The sequence below is a fragment of the Pongo abelii genome, chromosome 1 (genome assembly GCF_028885655.2).
Source record: "Pongo abelii isolate AG06213 chromosome 1, NHGRI_mPonAbe1-v2.0_pri, whole genome shotgun sequence".
Lineage (NCBI taxonomy): Eukaryota > Metazoa > Chordata > Mammalia > Primates > Hominidae > Pongo > Pongo abelii.
Window position 1 is genome coordinate 33603727 of NC_071985.2, and position 21909 is coordinate 33625635.

A 21909-nucleotide genomic window follows, 5' to 3' on the forward strand; every position below is an offset into this window, starting at 1 on the left:
TAAATGGGCATTAGAGACCTTTATTCTTTTAGCAAACACATCTGTGGCTATAATAATATAGAAGGCAAGGTCGGGCGCGGTGGCTCACACCTGTAATCCCAGCACTTTGGGAGGCCGAGGCAGGCGGATCATGAGGTCAGGAGATCAAGACCGTCCTGGCTAACACAGTGAAACCCTGTGTCTACTAAAAATACAAAAAATTAGCCTGGTGTGGTGGTGGGCGCCTGTAGTCCCAGCTACTCGGGAGGCTGAGGCAGGAGAATGGCATATATATATATGTGTATATATATACACATATATATATATATATAGAAGGCAAAAGTAATGCAAAAGTAATACAAAAGAGCATAAGACATGATTCTAAATTTGCAAAGTTCCAGTCCACTGTGGAAGATACTCCCCTAAATAAATGTTTATAGAACAATGTGAAAAACACTATAATAAGAGCTTTGGATGTGCAAGAAGAACATAAAGAGAAAAATAGCAAACTTTACCCAGAATTATCAGTGAAGGCATCATGGAAGATGTGACATTTGAGGTCAGTCTTGAAAAGCTCAAGGAAGAATTATAGTTAGGTGGGTGGATGTTTTCAAATTCTTGTCTGCTGGCATACCCATGACTCAAGCCCATGTGAATGACATAACAGAATATGCCTCATGTTACATATTTATTTATAACTAAAAATAACATCTAAGCTTTATAAGAAATGGAACAAATGTGACTGTGTCTCTAGGTTTTTTTTTTCCTTTAAGAAGATTATTGCACATAATAACAGAGGACAAATATTTTTAGTTGCTATTAAAAATTGCTTGTATCCAAATACATTAAATTGATGACAGAAACATTAAAAAGAGTATTATACAACAAGAACAAGGAAAGTGAGAGAGGAGACAACAACAGAAAAGAGATTGCAACACAATTTTGTAAGCAATATTTGTCAAAAAGAAGCAAATGATTTAATACAGTAGAGAAATTTACAACCGGGGGAGGAGCCAAGATGGCCGAATAGGAACAGCTCAGGTCTACAGCTCCCAGCGCGAGCCACGCAGAAGACGGGTGATTTCTGCATTTCCATCTGAGGTACCGTGTTCATCTCACTAGGGAGTGCCAGACAGTGGGCGCAGGTCAGTGGGTGAGCGCACCTTGCGCCAGCCGAAGCAGGGGCGAGGCATTGCCTCACTCGGGAAGCACAAGGGGTCAGGGAGTTCCCCTTCCAGGGGTGACAGACGGCACCTGGAAAATCGGGCCACTCCCACCCAAATACTGTGCTTTTCCGACGGGCTTAGGAAACGGTGCCCCAGGAGAGTATAGCCCGCACCTGGCTCAGAGGGTCCTACGCCCACGGAGTCTCGCTGATTGCTAGCACAGCAGTCTGAGATCAAACAGCAAGTCGGCAGCGAGGCTGGAGGAGGGGCGCCGCCATTGCCCAGGCTCGCTTAGGTAAACAAAGCAGCCTGGAAGCTTGAACTGGGTGGAGCCCACCACAGCTCAAGGAGGCCTGCCTGCCTCTGTAGGCTCCACCTCTGCGGGCGGGGCACAGACAAACAAAAAGCAGTAACCTCTGCAGACTTAAATGTCCCTGTCTGACAGCTTTGAGGAGAGCAGTGGTTCTCCCAGCACGCAGCTGGAGATCTGAGAACGGGCTGACTGCCTCCTCAAGTGGGTCCCTGACCCCTGACCCCCGAGCAGCCTAACTGGGAGGCACCCCCCAGCAGGGGCAGACTGACACCTCACACGGCCGGCCAGGTACTCCAACAGACCTGCAGCTGAGGGTTCTGTCTGTTAGAAGGAAAACTAACAGAAAGGACATCCACACCAAAAACCCATCTGTACATCACCATCATCAAAGACCAAAAGTAGATAAAACCACAAAGATGGGGAAAAAACAGAGCAGAAAAACTGGAAACTCTAAAAACCAGAGTACCTCTCCTCCTCCAAAGGAACGCAGTTCCTCACCAGCAACGGAACAAAGCTGGACGGAGAATGACTTTGACGAGCTGAGAGAAGAAGGCTTCAGACGATCAAATTACTCCGAGCTACGGGAGGATATTCAAACCAAAGGCAAAGAAGTTGAAAACTTTGAAAAAAATTTAGAAGAATGTATAACTAGAATAACCAATACAGAGAAGTGCTTAAAGGAGCTGATGGAGCTGAAAACCAAGGCTCGAGAACTACGTGAAGAATGCAGAAGCCTCAGGAGCCGATGCGATCAAATGGAAGAAAGGGTATCAGCCCTGGAAGATGAAATGAATGAAATGAAGCGAGAAGGGAAGTTTAGAGAAAAAAGAATAAAAAGAAACGAGCAAAGCCTCCAAGAAATGTGGGACTATGTGAAAAGACCAAATCTACGTCTGATTGGTGTACCTGAAAGTGACGGGGAGAATGGAAACAAGTTGGAAAACACTCTGCAGGATATTATCCAGGAGAACTTCCCCAATCTAGCAAGGCAGGCCAACATTCAGATTCAGGAAATACAGAGAACGCCACAAAGATACTCCTCGAGAAGAGCAACTCCAAGACACATAATTGTCAGATTCACCAAAGTTGAAATGAAGGAAAAAATGTTAAGGGCAGCCAGAGAGAAAGGTCGGGTTACCATCAAAGGGAAGCCCATCAGACTAACAGCGGATCTCTCGGCAGAAACCCTACAAGCCAGAAGAGAGTGGGGGCCAATATTCAACATTCTTAAAGAAAAGAATTTTCAACCCAGAATTTCATATCCTGCCAAACTAAGCTTCATAAGAGAAGGAGAAATAAAATACTTTACAGACAAGCAAATGCTGAGAGATTTTGTCACCACCAGGCCTGCCCTAAAAGAGCTCCTGAAGGAAGTGCTGAACATGGAAAGGCACAACCGGTACCAGCCACTGCAAAATCATACCGAAATGTAAAGACCATTGAGACTAGGAAGAGACTGCATCAACTAACGAGAAATTTACAACCAAAATACTGGTTGACAAAAGACAATAATGACAGGAAACAAACTGTTTTTTCCACAGAGAACTGGAGAGGCTGAGCACTTAGAAGTTTTAAGGATGTAAAGAGGAGGAGAGAGGGTAAGGTTTAAAGCTGAAATCATGGGGTGAGACACAACTGTTAACAAATAAGTGTTTGGAATCCCAGATCTCTTGCATCTTTGCTGTTCATCCAGGGGTCTATTTCTCTTCCCCCACATGACAAAGTCCACCGACCAGGAGATTAGACATTTATTCTCTGGAGAAACTGAGGGCTACTAGGCAGAGGGGAGCTGAGATGAGACGCAGAAGTAAAAACAGTGATAAAGTGAGACTACAACCTGAATGGTGGATTTTTGGCTAAGTTTCCCAGTTCTGCCCTCAAAAGCAAGTAGACAAGCCATAAACACCTCCAGATAGGAAACTGAACATTCTTTTCTAGAAAAAAAAGAATGATCTCAAATAAAATACCTCTAGATAATAGCATATAGGGATCCCTAACAGTAAAAACAACTTGTCCTCTGGTCACCCAGTAGGGAAGTATGCCAATCAACAAGGCTCACCTACCTATAAAGCTTTTAGTCGTTTTTTTTTTTTTTTTTTTTTTTTTCAGTGCATCACTCTTAAAGATAAAAAGGGGACCAAAATAAACAAAAGACATGATAAAATAGATTCAGAGACAATGCAGGTGAGGAAAAAAAATTATAGCCTTAGACAGATAAAAGAAGATTCTCTAACCATAAAACAAAACCAGCATACTTAAAAAAATAAATAAATAACCAACAAGGAGAAATTAAAAGGGTGAAAAGCTGAATTGAAATTTTGAAGAAAGTTCAAGGGAATGTCTCTGAAAATGCAATGAAACACAAAGATTTAAGAGAGAGAGAGAGAGAAAGAAAAAACAATAGAGAGCATCCAGGAAGTCTAATATTTGAATAATAAGAGCTTCGAAAGAGAACCAAAGGAAAAGAGGGAGAAATTAAAAAAAAAAAAAAAGACAAGAAAATATCCCAGAACCAATGTACTATTGTGCAGATCAAAAGATTCCCTGGATACCAACAATATGACTAAAAGCAAACACTGCCATGTTTTGGACTGTATAATTCTGCCTTTTCCATATTGTCATGTAAATGGATCATATAATATGTAGCCATTCAAATGCTTTCTTTCACTTAGCATAATGCATTTAAGATTTGTCCATCTTATTGTATACATACTAGCAGTTGTATACATACTAGTAGTTGTCAGTTTTTGTTGCTGAGTAAGATTTCATTATATGAAAGTTCTACAGTTTGTGCACAGTTTGGATAGTTTTCAGTTCTCCGTGACCATGATTAAAGTTGCTATAAAACATCTATATACAGGTTTTTCTGTGAACATATATTTTCATTTCATTTGGGTAAATACCCAGGAGTTGGATTGCTGAGTCATAAAGAAACTGCTAGACTGATTTACAAAAGGACTGTAACATCTTTCATGCCTACTAGCATTGTATGAGAGCTCAAGTTGCTCTACATTTTTGCTAGAACTTGAGATAATAAGAGGTGTTTTCCTCTTATTTTTTAAATAGTCATTTTAATAGATGTTTGCGGTGTGTTATTATGGTCTTAAATTACATTTTCCCTAATGACTAATGATACTGATAAGCTTTGCAATTGCTTTTTGCATGCACTTTGGCATTTGTTTACTCTGGGAAATGGTATCTCCAAATCTTTTGCTAATTTGTTAATTAGATTCTTTGTTTTGTTATTTTTTGAGTTTTGAGAATTTTAAAAATATATTTTGGATTTGAGTTTTTTGTCACATATTTGATTTACAAATATTTTTTCTCTACCCTATAATTTGTCTTCAATTATCTTATTTGTGTGTTTTTAAGAGAAAGAGTTTTAACTTTCAAGAGAGTTAGATTTGTTCCTTTTTCCTTCATGGTTTGTGCATCTGGTATTTTATCTAAGAACTCTTTGCCTGAGTCAAGGTCACAGAGACTTTCTCTTGTCTATTTCCTAGAACATTTATATGTTTACATGTTGAATTTATGGCTATGATTGGTTTTGTGTTAATTTTTGTATACACAGGCATGGGTCAAGGTTAATTTTTTTTGGCATATAAGTATTTAATAGTTTCAACAAAATTTTTGGAAGGATTATCTTTTATTTATTGAATATTTTTAGATTTTTGTCAAAAATCAATTTAAACACATTTTGTAAGCCATTTTTGGACTCTCTTTTCTGTTCAGTTTATCAATATGTATGTCTATACCAATATCACACAATCTTGATTACTACAGCTCTATAGTAAGCTGTCAAATCACATTGTATGAGTCCTCCAACTTTGACCTTTATAAAAATCATTTTGGCCTTTCTCACTACTTTGCTTGTCCATATAAATTTCAGAAACAGGTCATTGATACCTACAAAACATGTGATTTTGATTAAAACTGCATTGAATTTGTGGATCAATTGGTAGAGAATTGACATCTTAACAATATCAAATGTTCTGATTCAAGAACACACTGTTGCTCATTTATTTGCCTCTTCTTTCCTTTATTTTATCAGTGTTTTATATAATCAAGTATGCAAAAACTACACATACTTTATTAAATTTATACCTAATTATTTATTTGGGGGGTGCTATTATTAATGTTTCTTTAAAACAAGTTCAAATCCAATTGTTTGTTGCTAGTGTGTAGAAACACAATTAGTTTTGGAATAGTGAGCTTACATCCAGCAACCGTGCTAAACTCCTTATAAGTCTTAAGAGCTTTTTTGTAATTCCCTAGTCTATATAGATCTTCTACAAAGATAAACTGTTTATTTTTTTCATTTCCAATCAGTATGTCTTTTATTTCTTTTTCCTACCTTATTGCACTGGATAGTTTAATAACGTGATAAGAGCATATCCTTGACTTGTTCCCAGTCTTTGAAAGAAAAGTTTCAGTCTTTTACCCTTAGATGTGATGTTATGTATGAAATTTTTGGCCATGCCTTTTATCAGGTTGAAGAACTTACTTTTTATTTTTAATTTGCTGACAGTTTTCATTATAAACGGACATGGAATTTTGTCGAATGCTTTTTTGACTTTTTAAATTTGTACTATGATCGATCATATTTACTGATTTTAAATTATTGAACTAGTCTGTATTCTCTGGATAACTACAACTCAGTTGTGATATATTTTCTTCTTCATATATTGGGGGATGCAGTATACTATTATCTTATAGAAAATGTTCATCTGTGTTCATAAAATATATTGGACTGTGTTTGATTTTCTTGTGATACCTTTGCCTGGATTAGGTATCATGGTAATTTCTGGTCTCATACTAACTTGGGAAGCATTTCCTTCTTTTCTATTTTGTGGAAGAGATTGTATAAAAGTGTTATTATTTCTTAAATCTTGGTAAAATTCACCAGTGAAACCCATATTTGCCTGGAGTTCTTCTTTGATGGAAGGCTTTTTAACTTGGAATTCAATTCTCTTAATAATGTATGATATTTGGCAATTTATTCTCCAGTGAGTTTTGTAATCTTGTGGGTGCAGAAAATAGGTTAATTTAATCAAATTTGTCAAATTTATTAGCAGGAAGTTGTTTGTAGTATGTTTGTACTACAAACAACAATTTGTTGGAACTGATTTGTGTTCTTTCATTTCTGATATTGGTAGTAAGTGCCCCCTGTTTTTCTATTCAGCCTAGAGTTTTATCAATTTTGTAGATCTTTTTAAAGAACGATTTTTGGCTTTATTTATTTTCTATATCGTCTATATTGTTTTCTATTTTCCATTTCAGTGATTTCTGCTCTCTATTATTTTCTTCCCTCTTGCTTTGCTATTCCTTCTCTAGTTTCTTAAAGATGAAAACTTTCATTATTGATTTGAGACCTTTCTTCTTTCCTCTCAGTCCTGCTTCGGTATAAAGCTCACAAATTTTGAAATGTTGCATTGCACTTCATTTGTTCAAAATATATTTTAATTTCTCTTGAGACTTCTTTAACCCATGGATTATTTACAAGGGGATTGATTAATTTCCAAGTATTTGGGGATTTTTCAGATAAGTTTCTATCTGAGTTTCTAGTTTAATTCTATTATGATCTAAGAACATAATTTTAGAATTTCAATTCTTTTAAATTAGTTACAGTTTTTTTGGGGCCCAGAATATGATCTATCTTAGTGAATGGATGTGCACTTGAGGAGAAGGTACAGTCTGCTGTTGTCAGGTAGAGTGTTTTGTAAATGTCAATTAGGTCAAGTTGAGTGATAATGGTGTTCAGATCATCTATATACTTACTGATTTTCTGCCTGCTTGTTTTATCAGTTATTGTGAGAATGGTGTTGAAGTCTCCAAATGTAATTGTGGCTTTATCTATTTCTTCTTCAGATCTATTAGTCTTTCATTCATGTATTTTGATGTTTTATTATTAAGTGCATACATGTTTAGGATTGTTAATGTCTTGATAAACTGGCTCTTTTATCATTATGTGATAAGCCCTTTTACTTCCTGATAATTTCCTTGTTCTTAAGTTTATTTTGTCTAATATTAATATAGCCACTCCAGCTTTCAATTGCTTAGTGTAATTCTGGGTGATTTTTAGATTGATTCCTTCACATTTTGAATATTAGGTTATAAAAATCTGACTCCTGTTAAAATCCTTTGAAGAAAGTTAGAGTTCTTATTTACTTTTTTCAGCAGGTTACCAACTGGTTAGCTTCAGACTTCAAATTCTGTTTTTCTTTGCCAGTGACTACAGTCAGTTCCTATTTTTTCATAAAGTAGCATAGCAAAGCTATGAACTTTGCTTTACTACTCTGTGTCTGCACAATGGCTAACTTGGGATTTCGCTGTAGAATTATGTAATAGTTCTGATCTCAAAATCTTCACTGTGCTGCTTGCATAGGCTATGCATGTGAGGCAACCATAAATGTGCAGCTTGGAGTTGAGTCAGGACTTGCGTTGGTTCATTCATAAAATTAGCTTCTAGCTTTCTTCTCTCTGAAATGTCCCCCATCTTTCCAGCTCCTTTGGACTTCCTTCCCTGGATTTTTGGCTAGAATGATATGATTTCTTTTGAAATGTTTGCCTCCCAGCCTGCCTCCAAATTTGCATAACTAGAGTTGTTCTTAGGCAATGAGGAATTCGAGAAAAAAAAATAACAAGGACTTCCCCCGCATTCTTTGGACTATAGAGGCCCCATTTCCTGATTTCTCGGGACAGAAAGATTTTCCCCCCTCCCCCCCATGGGGCTTTAGATTCCAATTTGGCCACAGCTGCGACAGTGCAGCTCCTTGGCTCTAATCATCCTCAGAGCAGGGCCCAGCAGAAAGAAGACAAAACAAAATAAAACAAAACAAAAATGGGGGTTTTCCCTATAGTCTCTGGCTTGCAAGGCATTTTGTTCTAGATACTCTAGCTGGAAAAAATTTACTTTCTCTAGGATTTTGCTTCCCTAGTTCACAGTTTCACACTGATACTGCCCTTGGGTTAAAGATGGGAAGTAAAGGAGGGGGAGAAAAAACGGGAAACTCACCCTGTAACATTCATTCTTAAAGTTTTGTCTCCCCTCCTGATCAGCCTGCTATTGTTAACTTTTCAGAGTCCTCAGGTAGTTACTTTTTATAATTTGTGCAGATTTTGAGTTGTAATCAGTGGGAGAGATAAGCTGTAATAGGCTTATTCCATATTGGCATGCATGGGAAGTCCCCCTCCACCACAGTTTTCTTTCTTCCAATGCCTTTGGCAAGTTTCCTTTTTTCCACCAAGTCAGAAGCCTAGCAAAAACTTGATAGAAATCATTCATAACCAAATATTGGCATGTAAAATCTTTCCTTTCTTAAAATGATCCATAGTAGCAGAGTAACATTTTCCAAAGGCAAGACTCTAATGAGCAAGTATAGGCTGCCAAGCCATTAATCAAAATTATACCAACACCAAAACAGTTAGCCTCCTGTGTGCGTGATATTGTTTGTGTAATTTCATTATACTTCTGGCAATGTACACTTGTTAGTTATGTTTCTATTTTGGTTTTAAAAAATCTTTTATATTAGCAACATGCAAAATGAAATGTGAAATCCTTCCAGAAAAACATCAGCAGCCGGGTCTACTTCTGTAGCATTTAAAATAATTTGGTTTCTAAGAAGCCATACATTTCTTAGATTCTTTGTTTATTTTTGGTGAAATTCAGAAGTCAGTAAAATTTAACTTTCATATATTTCAATAACATACAGATAGCATACCAGCCTGTTTGATTATATGCGTGGAGTGTACCAACTCTTCTTTGTCTTTGGCCTTAACTTATGCCTTGTTTTTGACCAAATCTTCAGCAGTACAAGCCCTTATGCATGTTTTTCCTCTTATATATAAACCAAGGATGCCATAGCACACAAATATAGAAGGATCAAATGGACCCTTCTAGTTTTATAAGCTGCTGCTTCAGAAACAAGCCCTGTTTCTACATTGCATTTTCCATAATTGTCATATTATCATCAGCTCCTTCTATATCCCAAAAGAATACTAACTACTGATCGATAGCCCGGACATGTCTGGCCATGGCCTACATGTGCCCTGGGTAGTTCATTTATTTGTCTTGGTGGATTTGCTAGAGTGGAATTTAATCAATAGCTAATTCATTAATTCTGGTCCTCGAGAATGTAGAGACTGACCTGGATGAAGATAACTGGCTGGGTCTGGCTTTGATTGAAATATGACAAACACTGCAGCTGACAGCTTCACTGGGTACTGGGCTGACTATGAAGTTTAGTTATTTATTCCCCATAAATGGAGAAACTAAGAAAATAACACAAACAAGAAAGATGTTTTATTACAATACTGTTAGTATTCCAAAATGCATCATTTCCAGGCATAAGGCTCAAGGGAAAGTAGAGAAAGAACTCAGATCATGTCTTTTAATGTCTTTAATTGGAACCATGGCAGTTTTTTCACATCCAAATCAGTCTGGGGATGTGTTATTGATGAGGAGTGTGAGGTATAAAGTCTTTGTAGCACTCACAAATAATTGTTTTAAGATTTGCTTCTAGATGCTGAATGAGATCAATGATATTCTTACACACAAACTTTGCAGAAATCTTTCTGATAATGGCATAGGTGAGATGTCTCTAAATGAATGCTAAACCACTATCATCATTAATGAATCTCTATATATTTTTTTCTTTTTTTGTTGTTGTTGCTGAGACAGGATCTCGTTCTGTCACCCAAGCTGGAGTGCAGTTCACTGCAGCCTTGACCTTCCAGGCTCAAGCAATCCTTCCTCAGCCTCCTGAGTAGCTGGGACAATAGGCATATGCCACCACACCCAGCTAATATATTTTAAAAATTATTTTGTAGAAATGGGGTCTCACTGTGTCGCCCAGGCTGGTCTTTTGAACTCTTGGGCTCAAGTCATCCTCCCACCTTGGCCTCCCAAATTGCTGCTATTACAGATGTGAGCCACACAGCACCCAGCATCCCCCTATATTTTTAAATTACTTAATGTGGGGTTAAGTATGGTTCAAGAGGTCAGAGCTTGTGGAGAGAAAGGATTCTCCTTTTTTCCTCGCCAAATTTTATGAAGCATGCTATGATATACTTTTTATGCTATGACGTTAGATATCAGGAAATCTCTTCTATCCTTGATTTTTTCTGCCCAACTTTTCTCAGTGAATGATAGCTTCAACTGAAGTAATGATTTTACAGTTTCGTAAAATTAAAAGAAAAAATTAATATTTTACATTTAATTTAATTATTTAACATTAAAAGAAAAAATTAAGGCCACATTTCTGTTTGTTTGCTTTAATAGGGAGAGTGTTGGTCTGAAGGACACAGAATGTCAAATCACTTTTTTTCACCTGTATACCAAACTCGCTTACTGATGTGGGCAATTGTAGACTATTTTTAATATGGACTAAAATTGTCTGCTTAAATCTTTAAAGGATATGGGTAGAACCTTGAAAGAGAGAATTTGGAGTACACTTAGTGCAATTTGTACAGATCCAATCAATAGCCTTATGGTCACCATGGCTTTTAGGAAATATTACTCATTTGATGGCCATGAGCTCTGATTATCACATTCTGTTTAAGGAGACCTTAATAGAATAGAGTCAGAATGTAGAATGTAAACAGAATAGATAGACAGAATATATAGAAAAGAGAATATTGGGCTTATTCTTGTGGCTCTGCTATCACTATTTTCATTTCCTTACCTCCCTCTTCTTCCCAAACTCCTCCTAACTTATTTACCTCTTGTAGCTCCCACAGAAACAGCTCAGTCGCTGAAGTAGCCTTTGAGTAAGTACCTTTCAGCAAAATCCAGTTCTTCCTCCTAATTCACTTTAGCCCTCAACTGCAACTTTGTCCCTGGTTCTCTGAACATTCATTGTTTTGTTTTGTTTTTATTGGTTCCATTAAAAACCCACTTATGCATTCTGGGTGTCCTCAGGAATTAGACTCCCTACCTTGCTCAGGTAGTTCAGTCTTGCAATTTTAAGCCATACTGATGTCTCAAAGATCTCTGGCCCTGTTTTCTTCCTAAACTCTAATCCCACATATCCACTTGCCTATTGATTTTATGTCATGATATTCACCCATCACTTCCATAACCATGAGACTCACAAGTTAATTCTTATCTAACTCATCATCTTTTCCAACACCTACTTCTGCAAATGCACCACCATCCTGCATATTATCAAGGACATATATCTTTGAAGTATTTTTAATCCCCTGAGTTTATTAAACGTTGATTTTAGTGCATTTTCTTTTGGAGCATCTTCTTATATATGTTAGTCTTCTCCATTTCCGCCACTGCCACCCTGGTTCGTGTTTTCATCGTCTAAGTTTATATACCCATTTTATGGAGCTGTCTTAATCCAATTAGATACAAACAGAAAAAAATATCCTTTACTTTTCACCTGCTACTTACTGCCTTAAACACACTGTTTTGGCTATCCTTCCCTCAATTCTCAAATACCCCTCAGGAACATCTTATGGCTTTCCAATTATTTTTAGTTATGAGTCTCACTTTGATCATTAAGATTCATGAGCAAGTATTAAAAAGTCCATTCCATCACCATCAAAATATTAGCTTCGCATCCAGTTCAAAGATTCTACATTTCTAAAGCTCAGGCCTAATTGTAGCTTGCTCTTTTCTTCCCTCTTACTCTTTCTTTTCTATTCCATTTTATCCAAATATGTTCCCTCCCAATGTTATTACTTCACTGCCATCACTGGTTGACAATCACAGCTCTCCATTGGCAAGTGATGCTTTCTTGGGCAATTGTATGTTTTTCTTGAGAGGTCCTCATGAGAATCTTTGAATAGCCAAATTCCCTCACACAAGTGTTGCCCTCTATAGCTGATCACTGTGGTGCCAAAAGAGCAGAACATTCCAAAGACTCTTCCTGCTGGAGTTTCCTCATGCCAGAAGGCCACTGTCCTGGGCAATGTAGCTTCAAGGTAGCTCAAGCCTAGCCATCTTGCAAGGCATCCACTTGGCTCTTGAGAAACTCATCCATCTATGCCATGCTATAGATTGATATTGTGGTATTCTAGGCTTAACCTTTCATTGCAGAACAACTCTGGCCAATCTCTGGCCACCAGAATTCTCTAACTGAGAAGCAAGCTTTATTTTCTATGCTCATCTAGACTGCCAAATTTAAGACTTCCCTGTCAAGCTGTCCCAAGATCTCCTCACCACATTTTCCTCCAGGGACAAAAGGAGGGAAATATGTGTCCTTTTTTATTAAAAGAATGTGGGTTTTTCATTTTGTCTTTTTACCTACTACAATTTATAATAAGCATCTCAGTAGGATAATTAAATATTCAATGACTTGACTTGAAAGCAAAGAATTAAATTTGTCATATTACATTTATTTAGTCTTTGTTAAAAGTGTTCTGATCATTTTTGATAACCATGATCTGGAATAATATTGAAGAATGTGAGTGTTACATAAATGATTGACAAAAATGACCAAATTGATTAGAAAAAAAGCCTGTGTAAAGATAATCAGAGAATCTAGAGCTATTTAATCCATAACAATTTAGGTTAATATCTTAGAGTGTATGAAGATTTCTTTTCTCTGGTCAAAGAAAAATGTTTTGAAAAAATTGGGATAAAATATTAGAATGAAATGTTAAAGAATAGTAATGTGAACCTGTCTTCATAAAAATTTGATCTGACTTGTATCATTTTGATATTCACCTGTATAAAGGTAAGTGATAGCAAATTATTTTCCCTACACTCCTTTGTATCTTCAACGGTATTTTGTACTTCAAGGGACAATTGGAAGTGATGAGATCTTGGGAGGGTGAAAAGCACCTGTAATCCTAACTAGTTGGGAGGCTGAGTCAGGATTGCTTGAGCTCAGGAGTTTGAGTCCAGCCTGAGCAACATAGCAAGATCCCATCTCTAAAAATAAATAAAGAAGAAAGTGATGACAACTGTGGGGGTGGCACAATATACTATTGTGCTACTGTAGTAGTAACAGTAGTAGAATAATAATTCTGCTGACAATACGACATAATTAAAAGGAAATAAGCACAACTAGAATGTCTGAACACTTGATGAATTCATGTACCAAAATATGTGTAAAGAACTTCTAGTTCCAAAATGATGACATAGAAGCAAGTTGGCTTCACTCCTCTCCACAGAAAACAGAAACAAATGTACGGAACTGAGATTATCACAGCAATATCCCAGAACTCAAATATGAGGAAAAGATAGTTCCCAGTCACAGAGAAGTGAAAATCTCTGAGCAGATGGTAAGAAAATTGGACTTTCATATCCACAACGCCCATCTCCCCAATATATTCAGCACCACGCTTGTGGAAAATATTTTCCTGACCCTTGATTTCTGCACTGGAAGAGTGCGATTGAAGTGTACAGTTTCCCGGCCATCTTAGGTTACCTGGCAGGAGAACTTTACCTGCCTCAACCCACAGGAAGCATCGGGAGTGCCCGAGGGATCTATCTCTGTGAGGACATCCAGAGACAATGTGGGGAGATGGGACTACCATCACCAGCCCTGGAAATTCTGCTCTGTAACTCAGTAAAAGGAGATGCCAAATCAGAGTGGCTGTTCAGCAGCACCACACTGTAGTAGTTTCGCTCCACAGGTTTCCTGGGCACCAATCCTCAGCCAGCCTCCTCACACTACCAGAATATCCCCTTTGGAACCTCCCCTATTTGGGAAAGGTGGTATTCTCATAGTTTACTGGAGACAAGGCAAACCTGGACCTGAGGCACCATCTAGTGCCAAAAAGGAGGCAGTGACCCAGTGAATTAAAAAAAAAAAATGAAAGAAAATGAACAGAAAAATTAAAAAGAATCTCTATGCAAACATATCTAAGAAAAACCAAAGCAAGTCAGACAGAGAAGACTGCAATAAATAACTAATCCTTCAATGCAAAGACAGAGACATATATCCATAATAAATGGAGAGAAGAGTAATATATGAGAGTATACTCCAAAAGAAAATGTACTAAAGTTGCTGTTTAATAAACTCAGGGAATTAAAAATAATTCAAAGATACATATCGTTGATAATATGCAGGATGGTGGTGTGTTTGCAGACATACAACTTCTTTAAACAGGGAAGTAGGATCTTCCCAAGCTGACAAAAGCAAGGAAACAGTGACTGACCCTAGCAAGATGGTGATAGGTGAACTCTATGACCAAGAATTCAAAGTAACAGTTTTAAGGAAACTCATGATCACCAAGATAGTACGTAAGATAAATTCAGACATTTCTCAACAGATTTAACGAAGAGATTAAAATGGTTCGAAAAATTAAAAAAGAAATCTTGGATCTGAGAAATACATCTGCTGAAGTGAAAAATTCATTAGAGGCTCTCAATAGCAAAATAGATCAGAGGAAAGCATCAACAAACTTGAGACAGGCTATTTGAAAACACAGAGAGGTGAGGATAAAAGAGTGAAAACAAGTGAAGATCACCTACAGGATATATAGAAAACTACCTGAAAAGACAAACTCTAGAAATTATTGGTGTTCAAGAGGAAGGTGAACAAGAGCAAGAAGTAGAAAGCTTTTTAAAAGAAAGATTAACAGAAAACTTTCTAAAATGTAAGAAACAGAGAAATATCCAGATATAGAAAAGTCAGAGAAGACCAGATTTGATTAAAATAAGATTATTCCAAGGCATATAATAATCAAATTCTTAAAGGTCAGTGACAAAGAGAGGATCCTAAAAGCAGCAAGAGCAAATAACATATTTGCTCTTGAAAAGAAGCAAATAACATATTTAAAAGCTTCAGTTTGTTTGGCAACAGTCTTCTCAACAGAAACCATACAAGCTAGGAGGAAGTGGGATGACATTTTCAAAGTGCTGAAATAAAAAAACAAATGCCATATAAAAATACTGTATACAGTAAAGCTATCCTTCAAATATGAAAGAGAAATGAAGTCCTTCCCAGATAAAAAGCTGAAGTAATTTACCACTGTGAGACCCATCTTATAAGAAACACTAAAGAGAGTTCTTCAAACTGCAAGAAATAAAAAACTAATGCACAGAAAGAAAACATTTGAAAGTAAACCCACTGATAAATTAAGTACACAGACAAACCCAGAATACTCTAATACTGTAATTGCAGCATGCAATCCACTCATCACTTCAGTATGAAGCCCAAAAGACAAATTTATCAAAAACAATAGTAGGTACAGCAACCTGTTAAGAGATAGACAACATAAAAATATACAAATTGAGACAACATAAAGTCAAAATATGGAGAAATACAGTTAAATTTTAGAGTTTTTTCATTGTTTCTTTGTTTTTGGCAACCAAGTACAATAACCATATGATCATTTCAATAGATGCTGAAAAAGCATTTGATAAAATTCAATATGGCTTTATTATAAAGTCCCTCAAGAAACTGGATATAGAAGGTGCATACATCAAAATAAAGCCATGTATGACAAACCTATGGCTAACATTGTACTGAACTGGGAAAAAATGAAAGTCTTTCCTGGAAGAACTGGAACAAGACAAGGATACCCACTTACACTTTTATTCAACACAATACTGGAAATCCTGGTGAGGCAATTTGTCAAGAGAAGAAATAAAGGGCATCCAAATTGGAAAGGGATAAGTCAGATTAGCCTTGTTCACAGATGACATGCTCTTATAATTAGAAAACCTAAAGACTCCACCAAAAAACCTGTTAGAACTGATGAACAAATTTAGTAAAGTTGCAGAATACAAACTCAACGTACAAAAATCAATAGCAGTTATATACACCAACAGCAAGCAATCTGAAAAGAAATCAAGAAAGTGGTCCCATTAACAATAGCTACAAAGAATATAAAATATCTAGGAATCAATTTAACTAAAGGCGTAAAATATCTATACAAGTAAAATTATAAAATGCTGATGAAAGAAATTGAATAAGATACAAATAAATGGAAAGACATTCCATGCTCTTGGATTAGAAGAATTAATATTATTAAAATGACAATTTTACCCAAAGTAATTTACAGATTCAACGTAATATGTATCGAAAGACCAATTACATTCTTCACAGAAATAGAGAAGTATGTCTAAAATTTATATGGAACCACAAAACAGAATAGCTGAAGCAATCTGAGTAAAAAAAAGACAAAGCTGGAGGCATTACACTACCTTACTTCAAAATATAGCACAAACCTAAAGAAACCAAATCAACATGGTATTGGCATAAAAACAGACACATAAACCAATGGAATAGAATAGAGAACCAAGATATAAATCCATGCATTTACAGACAACTCATTTTTAACAAAGGAACCAAGAACTTGCCATGAGGAAACAGTCTTTTTAATAAATGGTGCTGGGAAAACTAGATCTCCATATGCAGAAGAATGAAACTAGACCCCTATCTCTTACCACATTCAAGAATCAACTAAAAATGGATTAAATACTTAAGTCTGAGACCTGAAACTGTAAAACCAATAGAAGAAAACATTGGGGAGGTGCTTCCAGACATGATCTAGGCAAAGGCATTTGTGTAAGATCTCAAAAACACTGGCAAGAGAAGCAAAAACAGAAAAATGGGATTACATCAAGCTAAAAAGCTGCTGCACAACAAAGGAAACAATCAACAAAGTGAATAGACATGCCATAGAATGGGAGAAAATACTTGCAAACTATCTATCTGACAATGAATTAATAACTGGGATATATAAATAAACAACTCAAAAGCAAAAAACAAAAACAAAACATCCGATTAAAAATGGGCAAATGATCTGAATAGGCATTTATATTGCCTACTGCCTATTCAGAAGACATACAAATGGCCAATGGGTATATGAAAAAATGTTCATCATCACTAAAGAGATGAGAATTGCAACTCAAAACCATAATGAAATATTATGTCACCCAGATAAAATGGCTTTGATAAAATAAAAAAAGCAGGAAATAATGGATGCTGGTGAAGATGTGGAGAAATGGGAACTCTATTTACACTGTTGGTGGGAATGTAAATTTGTACAGCCACTATAGAATATTGTATGGGGGTTCCTCATGAAACTAAAAATTGAACTACTATGTAATGTGGCAATTCACTACTGGGTGTATATCCAAAAGAAAGGAAAACAATATATTGAAAAGACACCTGCACTCCCATGTTTATTGCAGTGCTGTTCACAATAGCCAAAATATGAAATCAACCTAAGTGCCCATCATGAATGAATGGATAAAGAAAATATGGTACATATACACAATGGACTCTTATTCAGCCATAAAAAAAGACTTAACTCCTATTATTTACAGCAACATGGATGGAACTTGAGGTCACTATGTTAAGTAAAATAAGTCAGGCATAGAAAGACACACATTGCATGTTCTCTTTCATATGTGGGAGATAAAAAAGTGAACCTCATGAAGGTAGAGAGTAGATTGGTGATTAATAGAGGCCTGAGAGGGTCATGGGGAGAGGGAGATGAAGAATAGATTGATTAATGGATATAAATATACAGTTTCAATGAAGAGATAAGGCCTAGTATTTAATAGATCAGTAAGGTGATTTATAGTTTACAATATCTTTTACATATTTCATAATAGCTAGAAGGGAATAATTTAAATGTTGTTAGCATAAAGAAAAGACAAATATTTAAGGTGATGGGTATGCCAATTACGTTGACTTGTTCTTTACAAATTATATGAATGTATTAAATTCTCACATGGACCCTGAAATATGTACATCTATTATGTATTGATTAAAATATATTTTTTTAACTCCAGGCTTCCCCAAGATTGTAATCCACCTGTAATTTAACTGACTGCTAGTAAAGCCTGTTACTTTCAGAGGAAAACAATTCAACCTAGAGACTTTGCAAAGTATAATCCACAATGTTGTGTGTATGTGGGGTGTGTGTGTGTGTGTGTGTGTGTGAAGGAACAAGAAAATATGAGAAAATGTAACCCAAAGATTGGAGAGAGAAAAAAATGTGTGTAGACATGGTGACTTTTATCAGAAGTTGTATTAAGGTATCTTAAATTTCAGTTCCTATTACTTTAAAATCTAAAAAAAACTATAACAGTTATTTCATGAACAAATCTACCAAAAAAAATGCATTCAAATATTTGCAATCTGTTTATGTTTATGCATGAGTGCCCAAAAATATCTTCAGCTCTTTTTCTCCAATATTTAACATTTTTCCTGGGATTGAAGAATGTTCCTTCTATTTTACTCTTAAACATCAAAGCAATGAAACTATTAATCCCGCTAATAATGATGCATATTTCTCAAAGATGCCTTTCATTTTCAGATCAGCAACCAAAGGAGTTTCAATTGTCTCTCCAGTTGGCTCTAATGATAGATGTACAGATGTTAAACCCAATACTATTCTTAATCATTTTCCTTCGTGTACTTGATTAAATCCTCAAAAGCAAACTGTTCATGTTCTCGCTGAAAATATAGGCGGTCTCACTTAACAGTTATGTTGCACAAGAAAGAGAAGTTATAATGGCATGGAATGTGCTCTACATGGTATTTTCTAGACTTTACTAGTTCACGAGCTTTTGTGGATAAGTCAAACTCTTGAATGTCACTTAAATGTAATCTTTTCTGTAGTTGATTATGCAGAGAATACAAAAGGTATCTGCAGAATGTGGAATTAATTTTGAAAGTTGGATAAAAACTTTAGAATAATAGCTGTGGCTATACAAGTCACCTATGAAACTGTTCTCTCATAGGTGACATTAATTTCCTATCTACAGAGTTTTATTACTGAATGTGTTATGTTTGTACCCCCACAAAACTGAAATAATAGTTTTCTTTTTTTTGGCAGTCTGTGAAAATGTCGAGGTTTATCTTGACTGCCGCTTTTTAACGTAAATATTTGGACTTAATTGAATTCCTAATATGTGATGTCACTTGGAATTCTGATAGGGTCCAGTAATTTGGCTTGCAAAGACATATTTTACCTTAAAATGAAAGGGATAGTTGAAATGTTATTTTACATGATAGCAAAAAAGCATCCAACATAAGTTGTGAGATTTTTATTGTTTAACTTTTGAAATAGAAGGACAAGGTTCTTAATGTGCTTGCTTTATTCCAAAGTATATATGGGAATGCTAATGCTTTATGTATAAAATGTACCCTACATATATTTGTGATTAGTTAATTTTTATGGCTAGAAATTCTAGAATCATAAAAGAAGAACTAATCTTGAATGTCAGAGTTTCACCTATTTTTTTAAAAAACAATGAGAACAAAAAAATCATTATAATTTTTATATTTACCTTGTGTTTCACAAAAAGGAGGTTTTCTTTGCTGTGCTACACTGCAAGAATATGTCATGTTCAAATCTCTGGGGCTTTATTAAAAACTTTAACTACTGTCTTCTTATAGAGATTATTAAGCAAATACTAAAGATAGCATAGATGTGTGGTCTAGGCAGTATTTTTCTGGCAAGTAGACCTAAGTGCAGAATTTAAGTTCTATAACATTAACCTGAGACTAAATCATTTTATTCAGGGTTGTCTCCTCTGTGAACAGCTTTATGTTATGACCTCATTTGCTACAGCAAATGAAATATTAATAGATCATTGAAAATGCAGTAAAGTTTTGATCAGATGTTATACCTTCATTGTATACCAAACCCTGCCCCTCATAAAAACTTTCTACTTGGGTTTAAATTGAAATTATCACTCAATTTTTTAAAATCAAACATTTTCTTTAAGAACATGACAATGTAAACATATTTCTTATGGGAATCTTTAAGTTCTATATTTTTCACCAAAAATCATGTCAGACCATGCTAGTTAAAGAGTTATTGGAAAAAAAAAAGAATCTATTTATGTGAGTCAAAAAATTAAGCAAAGTATGTTTTAAATAAGTTAGTGACTATAAAATTTCTCAATTTGGGCATTTATATTGGCTGCAAGTAACAAAACACCTGACAAAAGAGACTTAAGTAAATAGCTCTAGATATATAGTTGACTCTTGAACAATGCAGGGGTTAGGACTCCTGATCCCCACCCAGTCGAAAATCTGCATATAACTTTTGACTGTCCCAAAATTTAACTACTAATAGCCTACTGTTGACCAGAAGCCTTAATGATAACATAAAAAACTGATTAAAACATAGTTTGTATATATATTTATACTATATTCTTACCATAAGTAAGCTAAAGAAAAGAAAATGTCATTAAGAAAATCATAAGGAAGAGAAATATATTTACTATTCATTAAGTGGAAGTGGATCATCATAAAAGTCTTCGTCCTCATTATCATTATATTGAGTAAGCTAAGTAGGAGAAGAAAGAGGAAAGGTTGGCCTTGCTGTCTCGTAAGTGGCAGAGGTGGAAGAAAATCTACACGTAAGTGGATCTGCACAGTTCAAATTTATTTTGTTCAAGAGTCCGCTGTGGCTAGTTGTTGGCATTGGTTCACCAATGCCAAATATAATGGCGGCATCTTTGTGATTGTTTTGGCCTTTCTCAAATAACTGAAAGATGACTGCTGAAGTTGTAGACATCATGTTTAGCAGAAAGAAAGAGGAAAGGAGAAGGTGGCAGCTATCTCAAGAAAGCTAAAATTTCCTAGGAACCTCCATAGGAATCCCATCGTGGTGTTCCCGTGGCATCTCTGAGCAGTTATGTTTCATATCACAACTCCTAGGTAAAGTAAGGCAAAGGAGAAGCGGGTTAGAAGTAGGCACTAAGTTGCCACATGTTCTCATTGTCACCTCGTTTACCAAGTCATGTATGTCTTATCTTTGCTTACCAAACAAAATGCTCTGATTTTCCTGATTAGCCATAGTTATACTTGCTTCTTGTCTTTGAAACTTAAAGTAATAAACCACCTCACGCCATGTGTTATTCTTCCAAAAGCTAACATAATTTTGATTGATTTGAAAATACATGATTTCATATATAAACATATATAATTATATATATTATATATTAGTATCTATTGCTGCCACTTTTTACTTAAGACTGATAGCATCGATGTTAAATAGTGTCTTTTCAGAAGTATTGATTATTCTATCTGTTGCAGATCTCTTCAAATTGATTGGGTACCTCCACGGAAGCCAAATGGCATCATTCTTGGATATGATCTCCTATGGAAAACATGGTATCCATGCCCTAAAACTCAAAAGTTAGTGCAGGACCAGAGTGATGAGCTCTGCAAGGCAGTGAGGTGTCAAAAACCTGACTATATCTGTGGACACATTTGCTATTCTCCTGAGGCTAAGGTGAGTCTTTTCAAACTAATCAGTGAACTATGTTTTTCTCATTCAAGACTCCGAGTGAAATTATTAGCTTCTCACACCATGATGTATTATGATCAATATTTCCACTACTCGATGAAGAAGACTCCACAGAAAAGAAAGGATGCTTACAAAAATCATTATCACCCTCATGAGCACTGTAGCCTTCCCATTTTTTATTATCTTCACAAGAAATATAAACTTATTAGAATAGGGTACATCCCAAATTTGTATTTGATTGAATGACTTAAAATTTTCTTTACAATA

The 21909-nt window shown here is 35.8% G+C and overlaps 1 protein-coding gene across 1 annotated transcript in view; it reads left to right on the forward strand.

Moving 5' to 3' along the window:
- Positions 1 to 21909, forward strand: part of USH2A (usherin) — an 827758-nt gene that overhangs the window by 614344 nt on the left and 191505 nt on the right. Inside the window, exon 49 of the mRNA XM_024239307.3 lies at positions 21429 to 21627. Within this exon, the coding sequence (XP_024095075.2) occupies positions 21429 to 21627 (199 nt within the window). The remainder of the gene's footprint in view (positions 1 to 21428; positions 21628 to 21909) is intronic.